Genomic DNA, 14,633 nt, shown 5'->3' with positions numbered 1-14,633 from the left:
ATGACTGAACTTTTTTACAATGGTTAAATTTACCAACATACCACCACAATAAACAGCTAAAGTAATTTGTAATGCTCATACAGCATATGGAAGGACTATTTTTACAATGTACTGTAGTGTAGTGTTGCTGGAGACTATGTAGAGATTAATACTTCAAAGAGAACTGTGAGGTGGGGTTGAAATATTTCCCTGGCCCTTCCCAGTCTCACAGTTAATTGGACATGTGACAAACACAGCAGTTTGATTTTCTGCCTGAAATTGGCCATATGAAATCCCACTTGATAACCACAGGCTGCTAAATCAAAATTCAGGTAAAAATTGTTTTTATACATACTCTTATATTTTAATGCATATTTTAGATTATTCTTTTTATTAGGATATACAAAAGCAAAGGACAGGCCCTGTGTGTACAACTGTTTTACACTGTGTAATTTGTATAGAAATAACATTTATGATTTTTGTACAAAATTTTGCAAAGCAACAGTAGTCACATTGGGAGTTGTGCATGCTGTGTAATGGAATGGCATGTATAGAGTTGCAGACAGTGTTTTAATAAGTGACTTAACGATCAACGGTGAAGAATATCAAGCATCTTTGGTGAACCAAGTCCAATAAATGTATAAATTCCTATGGTATAAACTGTGACGCACTCAAAGTGCTATAAAAGCTCAAAATGTTAGTTTGGAAATGGTTAAAGAGAGCTGGATTTATTTATTAGACTTGGTTTACCAATGATTTATTTTCATAAAGACCTGACAAGGACATGAAAAAGCTTTGTGTCACTCCACAATTTGTGTGTTTAAACAAACACAAAATGGCAATAAACTGTTTTCACATCAGAATTAAGTTAACCTTTCAATATATTGCTGAATTGTATTGTTGAAGACTTCTTGTTGCTTTCGAATCATACATTAAAAACATTGCATAGATGAAATAGCACGAGAAGGAAGCCTTGAATAAACATTGTTCAGTCTTTGTAGTTTGTCATTAGGGAAGATTGAAACATCCTTCAGATAATGATGTCATGGGATTTTGACTAAAGAAAGTTCAGCTTGAGCTCAATAATCCCTTTAGCACTCAACTCACCCACAGCGAAGCACATGCTCTTGGCATGGCTGGTCAAATGTCCTAAGAATAAATTCAATTACTGATTCAGTAAACTGTTTATGTAATTGAACAAATAGGTGTTGTTTCCTGTTTAGAGAGCTATAAAAAAATCATTCCTTTATATTGTGCTCAAAATCACTTAAAAATGACATGCTCAGATTGCTAACTAACCATTTCATAATTCTACCCTGTAGTTCAACTATATGAGATCTTTTTAATAATGTTTTAAAAATGTAAAATTCCCAAGGAAATGTGCTGAAACAAAACTAGATGGTTTAGACTAGATGGGTGGTAGCAGACATAAATAAGGCTAAACATTATCTGTGATTTCAGTTAACAGGCATTTTAGATGAGAATCGAGATGGTGCCCAGCAGTGGAGATGTGAAGAGTTTGGATCTGTCAAGGCTGACGGATGATGAAGCCAAGCATGTGTGGCAAGTGATCCAGAGAGACTTCAGCCTGCGAAAGAAAGAAGAGAACAGACTCGGGTGAGAGACCTTTAGATATTTTTACGTTTTGATGACGCACGTCAATCACAGTTTCTTTCTTGTTTTTAATAAGTAGTTTGGAGCATTTTTGCCTTTAAGAAAGAATGAGTTTTATTGCATGACTTCAAACCAAATATGTTGAAATAGTAATTTAATCTTTGGATAATTTAGCATGTGTCTGTTGGATGGAACTTCAAAGACTTACTCAATATAGTCTCATGAATTCAAAGATTGATTCTAGAGAATCCAGAGCCTGTTTCTTCTTCTCCCTAAATGATAACCATAAAATTATTTTTCCAACATCTCTGCAACCTTACATATTGTATTTAACAAGACCTATGGTCTTGTCTGGCCATCAATGTTTAAAATAGTGCTTGTGATCACTTCTGACATTTTGGTTTGCTTTTATAGTATGGTCGACTGGGATTTATCATTTAACTGGAATCTGTGAGATGTCTGTGATTAATTTACACTGCTTACAAAATATGGATCTTAGGAACAGTTCCATGGCATGTCATCTCAGCTGAAATCTTTTATTGGAGAGAGAATTTCTTTTTGTAAGGCATTTTGAAAGAATCTTAAAGGTCCAGTGTAATTTAGTGGCATCTGGTAAGCGGCATCTAGTGGTGAGGTTGAGAGTTGTAACCTCTCCCCCCTCCTTTTCGAAGCTGGACCTTCAAAACCACAAAAACAACCATGTATCTGACATTGGGTATTCTGACAGCGGGGAAACAGGGTATTCTGATTGTCTCATTCTCATATCTGCTATCTTTTATTTGAACAAATTGGCAATTTTTTCTTAAAATTAAAGCAGTAACTAATAACTTGGTAATCCAAGAAATAGTCTTGTGAATGTACATGACATGATTATATAATGTACATGAAATCGGTCACTACTCTCTGGATCTGTAACCATTCATTTTAATCTATTAATAACAGAGACACAAATGTGGTCCAGTCATGCTTACAGACACACAGCATGTGAAGCTGTTGATAATTGAGCTCAATAATTTGCTAGAACTGTAACTGAAAAATATGTCATAAGATCCCCTGTTCTGTCCTTGCCATGTTCTGTCCCACAGAGCTGATTTCAATACATTTCTAAAGAGGACGTAAGGCATACCTTCCATTGACATGCCTGATGTTCATTCCTAATGCTTTTCATGTGCACCTTATCTAGTTGTTTATTAAAAATCAGCAGTAGTTTTTAGAGGTCGATGCCTTAGACACCATTACAAACCGAATAAGCTCATGGAAGTCTAAATTCCAGTCATTTTATAGGAGGTAATAGGATTTGTCTCAGCATATTGAATAACATCACATGACGTTTTTGCCTCAATTCTCTCACAGTTGGGAGGCAAAAACTAGCTCAAAATAGTCCCACGGAAACTAGTGTGGTGATGATAAATACAAAGAAGTTCTTTCCATGGAAACACGATATGGTAATGTGAAGTTACATTCATTTATCCACAGCTCGCGAATTTTCAAAGAAATCTTTAAAAGAATTAAAGGGGTCATATTGCGCGAATACGTGTTTTGCTGTGTCTTTGGTGTGTTATAAGTTGCCCATGCATGTATTACACACTTAAAATTGCAAAAATTAAAGTGTCGGAACAAAAGATGCATTCTATCTAAAAGCGAATGCTCACCCAGACCTGCCTGAAACGCCTCGTGTAACCACACCCCCACAAATCTACGTCAGTTCGTGGTATGATTTGACTAAGACCGCCCAAATGTATTCGACCAATCACTACGCACTGGTTCACTGGCCAATCTTAGCACATCGCTTTTCAGAGCAATGAGCTTGGTAAAAAATCTGCACGTTTCAGAGAGGAGATAAAAACATGCACAGTATGTGGAAATACAGCGTTTTTAAACCTTAAATCGTGTATGCATTACATCTAAAACAAACAAAATTATTTGTTTTAGCAATGTCACATGACTCCTTTAAGTTGTATTCGAGTACTAAATCAAAGAGAAAGTCAAGTTCACTTCACATGCTCTTAAAATCAGATCAGGCGCACTGTTACGTATGTGAGAGAAAAGGTCACACAGATGATTCCACATGCAGAGAAGTCAGCTTGTTTATTTCTTATTCTTCAGTGTTGTTTTAGCAAAAAACGGTAAGAAAAATTATTCGGTTTGAAAATTTCTTGCTGACTTCACAAAAATCAGCTACCAATCTTCTTTCTTTTTCATGTGTACATTAGGAAATTACATTTAGATTTAGTCATTTAGCAGACGCTTTTATCCAAAGCGAATTGCAGATGAGGGAAACAATGGAAGCAATTGGAGCAACATAAGGACAACAAAAAGCATAAGTGCAATAAAAGAAAACTGGTCTCATATAGCCTACCACAGTATACAGAGCTACGCTTTTTATATATATATATATATTTTTTTTTGTTGTTGTTGAAAGAGTAGAAAAGAGATAGAAGTCAGAACTGATCAGTCAGGTGTTGACGGAAGAGATGTGTTTTCAGACGGTTCTTAAAGATGGCTACAGAATCTGCTATGATTCCATAAATGTGGAACCGATCCCGAGAAGGTAGTACGTGAGAGAGATTTTTTACCTTTTGGGGATGGCACAACAAGACGTCGTTCGTTTGCAGAGCGTAGGGATCTAAGATCATAAGTCTGCATTAGCGAGTGAAGGTAAGGGGGTGCCAAATCAGTGGTGGTCTTGTAGGCCAGGAGCAGAGTCTTGAATTTGATTCGAGCGACTATTGAAATTGATTATTACAGTATGCTGTAATATTATACAACCACATTTACATGACTATGCTGATTTGCTTTCAACCTTTGCCAAACAGCACACAACTTTTCAACATGTGGAGGAAAGCTCTTCGCTGGTTGCTTTCTAAAAGCAGCAGATTTAGCTGAAATTGCTTATATTTCCCATTTGTAATGCTTCACAGCTGTGATACAGAGAGGTCATTGTGTTTGACGGCCATCCCTTTGGTCATGAAGCTTAAAAAGTTGGCACATTAAAAATGGAGGTTTTTGAGAGAACGCTAGAGAGGAAGACCCCGGGGCAAGTTATTACTCATGGAGTTATTTCCCATTTTTCTTCTGGAAACCTGTGCAGAAACCCCAGTTGCTATTAACAGAATAACGGCCATGTGCCTTGAGTGAAGAATGTAGAAGTGTGATATATACAGAAACACAACTTTTAAAAGTGAGATCAAAAGCCACAATATTCATCTTAACCCAAAACTTTTTCATTTTTATTTCGAGTTTTTTTCAACTATACAGTTTTCAAATGATGCTACAAAAGGTTCATCACACCAATGACATATAGAAGAACCATTTCCGGCCCCCCTCAAAAAACGACTTTATTTAGATAGAAAATAATGTTTGTTTATGCTCTAGGTATAGAATAGTCCCAATAATGAAAAGAATGAAAAGAAATGAAAAGAAAAGAAACAGCACGTGTGAGCCTGTGAATGTGTTTTTTTCTTGTGCATGTAGGGAACTGAAGACCAAAATAATGAAAGAGGATACAAAGAGAGAGCTGTTGGAATATCAGCCCAAACTCAGCGATTCTCTCTGCAACCGCTGTCTGCAACCCTTCAAATTCCTTGTCAACAGCAAGCGCCAATGTCTGGACTGCAAGCTCTTTGTATGCAAGTCCTGCAGCCGATTTAACAAGAAGGAACATGGTTGGGTGTGTGATCTATGCCACATGGCCAGGTGAGCCCATACCCGACACAGACATGTTTGATAAAATTAGATCACACGTCACAGAAACAACAAACAGGAAAATTGTAAAATGACTATTGCCTTTCTTCCTACATAGAATCCTTAAGATTGGCGCACTGGAATGGTTCCATGAGAACGTGCGCTCTCGCTTCAAACGTTTCGGCAGCGCGAAGGTTATGAATTTGCTTGTCAAGCATCTGAACAGTGATCGCGCCTGCTCACAAACTGAACTTAGAGGTAACGACATGAAAACATGTTTACTCCCTCCTCAAAGAGAGTCCAACAGCATACTGATTCAAAGTCAACACAATCTAGAACTGCCATGAGGCGTGAAAAGAGCTGAAATAATGTCAGAAGACCTACTGCAAGCAATCTTAAGGTCGAGCTGAAAGGAGAGAGGGCCTCATAACTGAAGGATTTAGTGAGGGATCCAGAGGGAAGGAGTAAATTGGCTGGGCTGAGTCATCCATGTGATTTACTCCTTTAAAGAGTCACGTGTCTTTTTTTCTGTCTGCGCCTGGACTGAAGTTGATCTCTTTTATCCAATTTTCAATCTCTCTCTGTCCCGAATACCGAGGTCAGCAGGAGAACACCGCTGTTTGGTGAATTGAGATGGATGATTCAAACACAGACACGTTTAAAGAAATAATTCAAAATGAGATAAATCAGATATCATTTTGAGAACAAATAAAATACTCAACATTTTTTTGATATAAACCTGTTAGTTCAAGTCATTGTTTAATCCCCAGGTATTTGAGTCTCTGCTTGAGGATGTTCTTCTTTCAACTGATGTGTAACAAATCACTGTTAATTTCTGTCTTTTAACTTTTTATCTCTTGCTGCCCCGCCATGCTGCCCATTACCAAGAGTCCCGAGACGATGACATGCACAGCATGCCTGAAGTTCACAGTAAGTTAAAACAAACCCTGCTCCTCTGTGATATATAAATGCTGATGTCATGCAAGATCTTAACATCTTTCATCTGCCTGAACAATACGGCAGCACCAGTTTAATAAGGCGGGGAATAAGGAGAACAAAATGTCTGTGGGAGAAAAAAAAACATTTAAACGCACAATAAAGAACACACAAGTATTTGTACTCTTTTGGAGCTGTGAGAAATGTTATTTTGATGATCTAAAAAGCAAATTTGGTATTTACTAAAATACTAATGTGAGTACTTCTTGTTTTGCTCACAGCTGCTTCTCTTTATAGCCAGGAGGATGAAGAGTCTGAATGTGGAGACGGACAACACCACGTCCTGGTACTATACAGATAATGAGAGGAAATTAGAGGAAAGGGAAAATCAGAGGCAGGTGCTGCATAGTGAGAGATCGCCCTCTGGTGGTCTAATTGTATTACAACTAGACCGGATCAATTTTGTTCAGTTGTCTTGGATTCTTTTTTTGCTTAATTTAGAGCTCAGAACAGGTCAAGTGATACGTTTTTACATTTAAACTTTCAGATCTTTGCTTCAGGCAGCTTAACAATTACAAACACTAGTTTAGTAAAGGCTAAAATACACTACAAGACTTTTGCTCAGATTTTGCCCAGATTTTCAGTCTGGACTTGTTGCAGAAAGTCTGTGTCAGTGTGCAGATTTGATCAGTTAGTGTGTTTCTATCTGAAACTTTCAAAAAGTCTGCAAGTGTATGATGTCTAGTTTAAAAAAAATCTGGTCAGATTTTAAAAGTCTTGTAGTGTATTCCAGCCATAACACGACTTTTACCAAAAAGGAATTTAAAGACGGTGTCATGAAAAAAGGGTTAAATATTTTTGTATAATTTTTTTGTAATCTTTGTCATTTTAAAGTCAGAACCCCATCTGATAATTGTAAATCGTCGCTGTGCTTCTGAAACCGGATGTCCAAATTTGCTGTTTTTCAAAAAAAAAAAAAAACACTGTATAGCCAAAATGATTAAATACCATGTTGTCAAAGTTGACAAGCACTTTTTAATACTTTTATTGGTTAGATATTTTCAAAACCCAGTGACAAACATAAAGGGTGACTAATAATAATGATTTATTGATTTATTGATAATGATTTTAAAAAAAATCACGAAATATGGAGATACAAGGATTGAGAAGAACAGTAGCGAAATAATGTCTAAATGTTTTTAGTGAATAATTTAACTTGTTAGATGTAGGAATAGTCTGTTAAATTTATCCCACCAGTACTATATGTGTATCGTTTAAAGGGATATTTCAGAGGCAAAACAAAATCCATCAAAGAACTGCTCAACACGGCTCCGTGGTCTTAAAGGGACAGTCCACCCAAAAATGAAAATTCTGTCCTTATTTACTCACCCTCAGGTTGTTTCAAATCTGTAAAAATATATTTGCTCTTTTGAACACAAAGAAAGAATGTTAGCAATTTTCAGTTCTGTGACATCATCCACTAAACATAGTAGAAAAAATGATTGTATATTTTTTGTTCTGTTAAACACTAAATGAGATATTATGAAGAATTTAGGAAAACAAAAAGTTTTGGGGCACCTTCGACTTAATTTTTCCTACCATGGTGGTCAATGATGTTCCAGAACTGAAAATTGCTAACATTCTTCCAAATAACTTTCTCTGTGTTCATCAGAACAAAGTAATTTATACAGGTATGAAATAACATGAGAATTTTTTTTTCGGGCCTAAATGATGACAGAATTGTCATTTTTGGGTGAACTATCTCTTTAACGAGCAGTTCTTTGATCGATGGATGCACTTTTTGGAGATTCAAATAATTGCCCGCCATTCTACCGCTTGGAAGTAAAATGATACGTGGTATTATAACTCTGACTGCATTATTCTTCAAGAAGAAAGTCATATTCTGTCAGGATGCCTTGAGGGTGAGTGAAACATGGGTAAATTTTGTTTTGCCTCTGAAATATCCCTTTAAGTAGTTGTTTCTGTTTTGATCATTGTGATACAGTATAAATTAAACACTTAACATTTCTTCCTCTCTCCCTTAAGACTAGAAAAGCCAGACGGCTGCTCCCAGTTGATCCTCTTGATTTTAATCTTGGCTTTGGGAAGTCTGAGTATTCTCGGCCTGACTTCATGGTTTGTATTTTCTGTTCCTACGCATCTGATATTCTGATGTCACAAATAAGAAGATGTTTAGCTGTTGCTCGATCCATCATCTGGCAAACACTGATGGACTGAAGCTTGTAGTTACTGTGCTTTCGCCACATGGAAGCACCTTTGATTTTTACATTTTGTGATCTATGGCATGGAAAATGCATTAGATTACAAAATAAAAGACAGAGCTTTCGTGCTCTCAGTTTTTTCAACCAGCGAGCTGAACAAATTCTGTAAAGCATTCCAACTGTGCGTGGTGCGTGACTATGACTATTAACATTGTGACTGTTAACTCTGATAAGTCTTTGTGTTGCGTGTACCTTGTGTTTTCATCGAGGCACATCATTTTAAAATTAGCCATACCAAGTTTTGAGTAACAGGGTTTGTTTCCTGACTAATTTTAAATGCTTTTAATTCTAGTACATACTAAAATGATTAAATAAATAGTTCCAAAAATCTTAGAAATCTGCAACCCTCAAATGTTTTGCTATGAATTTCAAGAAATCATGGCTTTGATTTCTGGTAGCAGATCAGTAAAATATGTTTTGTGATTCTCACAGTATGCAGGTAGCCAGGAGAAAATCCTCCAGAATAGTGGTTCAGTTGCCGAAGAGAACTGCTTCACAACATTTAAGCAGATCCTGGAGAATGGAACTCATGGCAGAGGTGATGACATGTATCACATCAGCCAGACAAGTCTAGACAGACCTTTTCATTTTGGTAAGATATGATGTCTGCTTCAAATTCCCTTGACTGATTTGATGGTTTTTCCAAGAATCTCAAGAAGTGGAGGGGTTGCTTCTTTAGATTATTCATTTTTAGCCACCAGAAAATAGTACTTTTTTGTGGGAGATCTAAAACACTTAAAACTATACAACCAGCTTGTTTTGTTTCTGCTAAAGTTTGTTGATCCGCTATACTATACAGAGAGCAAATGTTTTATTTTGCTGTCAGCAGATGACTACACACACATAGAGCAGACGATGTCACAACCTCGTTCCCTCTCAAAGATGAGTTTATCCTCAGCGGGCAGCGCTAGCTATCACCTTCACCGTGAGCTTTCTTCAGATGATGAGGAGGACTCCTACAGTCCTGTCTTACAGAGGGAGCCTTCACCACATCACGTTCCTCCACAGGTGAAATCATAACAGTCATGATATAATGAACTGTGGTGATCGTCTCATTCTTTCATGACACATAACATCATAGTTCTCTCATACCTGTTTTTTTGGCCCGTGTTTTATCTCTCCGACACTAGATTCTTGAGCTGAAAAAGCGCATGTCGGCAGTTGAGACTCTTCTCATCCGTTTGGAACAGAAAATGTTGTTATCTGTGACTGAGGGAACAAAGGAACAGGTAAAAATGAATTATAACTGCAAATCAAAAAGCATCAGTGTTTATCGTTTATTATAGATATATGAATATGCAAAACGATTTAATTTTGTTGTAAGCGATTTTTATTGTGTTGTATATGTTATTGTATGTTATTGCTTTGAAAAGCTTTTTAATTAACATCCTATATGGTTTTGGGCCTCAAGGAGAGACATGTACTAGTTCTTCTGCTCTTCTTGCAGACTGAAGCAAAGGAAGAGGATCTAGTTGACTTAGAGGAGCTTGAGCTAAGAAAAAAACTTGATGAACTTACTGACAAAATAAGTGACAAAGACCTGTCCTCAGATGAGGATGATGCTGTAAAATCAGAGGATTCTTTAAAGAACTCTTCAGCAGTCACTGGTGCATCTTCAGATGGATTTGGACATGCTAGACACGAGTGGTCTCTTGAAATAGAAGAATGTGTAAGAATATATAACTTTATTTAATTATCAGCTCTCAGCACAAATTTACATGCACATTATTCATTTTTTATATATTATATTGTAATATCATGTACATATTGCATTAAACATAATGTAATGGTCATATATATCATAATTAGGGCTGTCAAAAGATTAATCACGATTAATCGCATCCAGAATAAAAGTTTGTGTTTACATAATATATATCTGTGTACTTTGGATAATAATTTTGTATTTATTAACACATACACATCCATGCATATATTTAAGAAAAATCTAAATATTAATAAACATTTATATATAATTTCAATTATTGGTAAATATAAAAAAATACATGTAAATATTTCCTAAATATGTATACTTGTGTATGTGTTTGTATTTATAAATACAAAATTAATATGCACAGTAGATAGACATATATTATGTAAACACAAACTTTTATTCTGGATGCGATTAATCACGATTAATCTTTTGACAGCCCTAATCGTAATGTAATGATAATGAGTTCATTAAATTTCATATACATTTGCTTAAAGTACTGTTTAGCGTGTTGACAAAATGTTTATATGCTCTCCTACTTGTAAGTCGCTTTGGATAAAATCGTCTGCCAAATGAATAAATGTAAATGTAAAGCTTAATGTTTTAATATGTTTCATATGTTTCTCATTGTGTAACCTACAGAAAGTAAAGCCGGATGTACATACATCTTTTAAAAAGCAGAGGAGGCCGAGTCCCTTTGATTTCGGTAACACAACCAGCTGTGAGCTGTCACAGCTGGAGGGTAAAGTAGCAATGGCAGCGGCCAGTGTCCAGAGCACACAAAGTGGGGTACATAAAAATTCACTGCATATTTCTTTTTCAAAAGATGTTTTAGTTTAAATATCTAACACTTCCCATATGCTGTAGCTGTCATAATATCTGCTTGCTTTATTTGAAGGTTACAGACATCCAGAAAAGAATCGCAGCTTTAAGCTCTGCAGGAATGACAGTGGAGGCCTCTCGCAGACGAGTAGTACTATTATATATTACATATTATTACACGGCTCCTTGGAATGCTTGATTCTGATTGGCCAGTCGCGACATTTGCAGGTTCGTTATTCCCAGATAACAACCTCTCAAAACTATTAACACACGGTAACCCGGATGCAGCAAATCAATTTGACAGGTTGGACAATTTAAATATAAATATGTGTTTTAATAACATACGTATATGACATTACATTTACAAATGATTCAACCAAATTGCCCGTTCATGAGATATGAACGTCGTTTCTTACCTTAAAACTGAAAGTTAATGGCCGTTCCTCGCGGAAGGTCTGCATTCGGTTAAAATGAGCCAATAAAATATTTCAAATTCACATTTCATGTCCAGTTTATTTCTCATGTGGCAAGTAGCCGTGTAATAAGCGGGATAATGTACAAGCAGCCAGCTGTTATCACAGAAATAAGCCCCTTCAGTGTGATACAAGACCCTCCGCTTCGCATCGGGTCCTGATCACACTGTCAGGGCTTATTTCTGCGATAACAACCAGCTGCCTGTACATTATCCCTTACATGTTGTATTTTTGTTTAGGTTTTCAGCACACTAGAGAAAACATGTTTGACATATTTTGATCGAATTAAAAATGTTACTGTATCAAAATCTGTCCCTTCTGTTGCAAAAGAAGCAAATATATTGTTCTCTTTTTTCTTTTTTATGCAGTTAAGTCTTCAGCCATCAAAGGTATTGCATGAATTTCCAAGAAGTAAGTGTACAAATGGACATAACAGTATTTCATATAATAAATATAAGTATTTTGAAACGACTTTTGCTTTATTACAAGAAGATATTTGAAAAATATTGTCCAGCGGCACACATTCACTTGCATTGGTTTTGTGTCCATGCAATAGAAGTGAATGGGCGCCGCTGCTTTTCAGTTACCAACTTTCTTCAAAATATCTTCTTTTGTGTTCTGCAGAAGAATGTCATACAGGTTGGAAATGACAAGAGGGTGAGTAAATGATGACAGAATCCCTTCAATGTTTTACTTCTTTTCCATCTCCTCATCTTTTTTGACATTATTTAACATTATATAATGTTAAATCAAATAACAATAAAACTCTACAGGAGATTTGGGCCTGTTGTTCTCGATTGAACATCTTTGGTCAGTTATCAAGTTATTTCTGTACACAAAAAAATGTACAAGATGTTTTCCATTCAGGGCTGATCATTTCCAAATGCAAGCATCAAGTATGTGTAAATCCCTATTTGACATTGTTGCCTGACAAGTGTTACTTAAAGTTTTCATTATAATTCCTGAAAGATACATTGTGATTTTCCAAGTGCATGACACTGATATGGATCAGGTCCCCCCGCTTAGCCGCAGGAACAATCAGACTGCTCACCTCCTGCTGTCATAAAAGGGACTGTAGAAAATGTTTTGTTTGGTTATGATATGAGATTTAATGGAAATTGAAATGTGTATCATCTTTTCAAAAGGCCACCAAAAACATTTTACCATCAGTCAGTTTTAATCATTTCCATCAGTTGGCAGACATGGTACTGTAAACATTAAAATAAGAAGACATGTCTCATTCGCTAATAGGTTCTTTTTGCTTTCCTTGAAGGAGCCAGCAATGAAACAAGATCCTTCCGGAAGCTGAGCATCATGTGAACACAGACCCACGGAACATTTATACATTTACACAATGCAAGCATTGTTTCATATAACTTATGCACACAATATGTGAACACAAAAAAAACTTAGAATCTTATTATAGGTAAAAAAAAGTGGACTGGACTCCCTTCTTAAGATCTAGACCTATGTAGTACTTTTTTATTTTTTAGTAGATAAATAGACAACAAAACCAGTCTTATGGGTCAATTTTTTGAAATTGAGATTTTTACATAATCTGAAAGCTGAATAATTAAACTTTCTATAGATATATGAGTTGTTAGAATATGAGCATATCTGGCTGAGATACAACCGTTTAAAACTCTGGAATCGGAGAGCGCAAAAAAATCAAAATATTGAGAAAATTGCCTTTGAAGTTGTTAATCAGGGGCACTGTGGCAGACCATCCACTCACAAAAATAAAGTTTTTATATATTTAAGGTAGGAAATTTACAAAATATCTTCATGGAACATGTTCTTTACTTAATATCCTAATGATTTTTGGCATAAAAGAAAAATCGATAATTTTGACCCACGCAATGTATTTTTGTCTTTTACTAACAATGTTCCCGTGCTACTTAAGACTGGTTTTGTGATCCAGGGTCACAAATGTTCAATTATTTAGATAAAGGAACTCACCTCACACAGGCTGTTTGTTTTCTGGGAATACAAAATGTTTGTCTTTATACTCATGCTTATTTGTTGTTCAGTGTTATTCAGATTTTGAATATCTGAAATTAATATGATTATTATTTTTCTATCCTGCATATCGTATATATTATTTAATATCTGAAATGATTTTCCCTTTAACTTACCAGAATGATTTCTAATGAACTGTTTCCATTAATACACACTGCATAAAACAAAATGGATACTGTATGATTATTTTACATAAATGTTTATGTATTCCACTAATTAAATATTACACAACACAAATTTGATCTTAATCTCCTCTGTATCAACAATTAACAAATCAACAACTCTTTATCAGCACTAATGCACATTTGAACTGTTACAGCCTCTCAATATCCATAACTACCCCATCATGCTATTATACTACATTTGCATATTAAGGGCATTTGCGTTTATATGCAAGTGGTGTATCATTCACCCTCCCCCAGGGGATATATATATATTGATGGAACATCCCCAACCTCTGAGAAAAACCAAAGAAAGCTGCTTAGAATATTTCTTTCCTGTACTCAAGATAACAAATATCATCTACTACCTTGAAGACACATTGAGGCTTATTCTGCACTTAAGGATTTTTATCTGACAGCCAGGGACCACATAGCAGGAGGTTAGACACGAAGAGGTAAGCGTTACTGTCAATACATAGTAAGTAACATTTTTTTAAAATCCTTATAAATTGAGAACTCAGAGAAATTGTCATTGAAAGTTGTAGCATCAGAGTGAAAACATGAGTATTTTAAATGTTTTTCAAAATGATAATTATTTAGTGGTATACCCATACTTGTATATGTCCATGATCATACTTGTGCGCAATAGACAGACCCCACAAACCTGAGGGGGAAATATTACGATGAGAAACATTTCTTCATTTTGTCAATTTTTTATGGTTCTGACTTTGGACATGGAGAAAGAGATTATAATTGACTTTCTTATTCTTATAGGAGACACCTGCCATGGCTGTAAAACCGTTTGCATTGCTCTGTATCCTTATGCTGCTAGTTTGTCTTACACAGCCAAAACCTGATGATCTGCCATTACGCTCAACTGAGATAAGAGGTGCACTTTTACAGATGTATATTCAAATAAAACCTAAATCTGTAATAAAACTTCAAATAAAAGCTT

The 14,633-nt window shown here is 35.7% G+C and overlaps 1 protein-coding gene across 1 annotated transcript; it reads left to right on the top strand.

Annotated features, from left to right (window-relative positions):
* Positions 1-260: 260 nt before the first annotated feature.
* On the top strand, positions 261-14,456 carry mlphb (melanophilin b). Its single transcript, XM_057336988.1, has 16 exons — positions 261-311; positions 1,441-1,596; positions 5,068-5,289; positions 5,396-5,535; positions 6,166-6,207; positions 6,495-6,559; positions 8,260-8,349; positions 8,928-9,087; positions 9,325-9,503; positions 9,626-9,724; positions 9,943-10,164; positions 10,846-10,992; positions 11,102-11,173; positions 11,867-11,909; positions 12,123-12,155; positions 12,772-14,456. The coding sequence occupies exons 2-15, from the start codon at positions 1,457-1,459 to the stop codon at positions 12,146-12,148; spliced, it is 1,647 nt and encodes a 548-aa protein (XP_057192971.1). The 5' UTR covers positions 261-311; positions 1,441-1,456; the 3' UTR covers positions 12,149-12,155; positions 12,772-14,456.
* The last annotated feature ends 177 nt before the right edge of the window (positions 14,457-14,633 follow it).

This window comes from Triplophysa rosa, linkage group LG6 (assembly GCF_024868665.1).
Source record: "Triplophysa rosa linkage group LG6, Trosa_1v2, whole genome shotgun sequence".
NCBI classification, from domain to species: domain Eukaryota; kingdom Metazoa; phylum Chordata; class Actinopteri; order Cypriniformes; family Nemacheilidae; genus Triplophysa; species Triplophysa rosa.
Note: the sequence above shows the minus strand (reverse complement) of the source record. Positions and strands in the feature narration are given on the sequence as shown.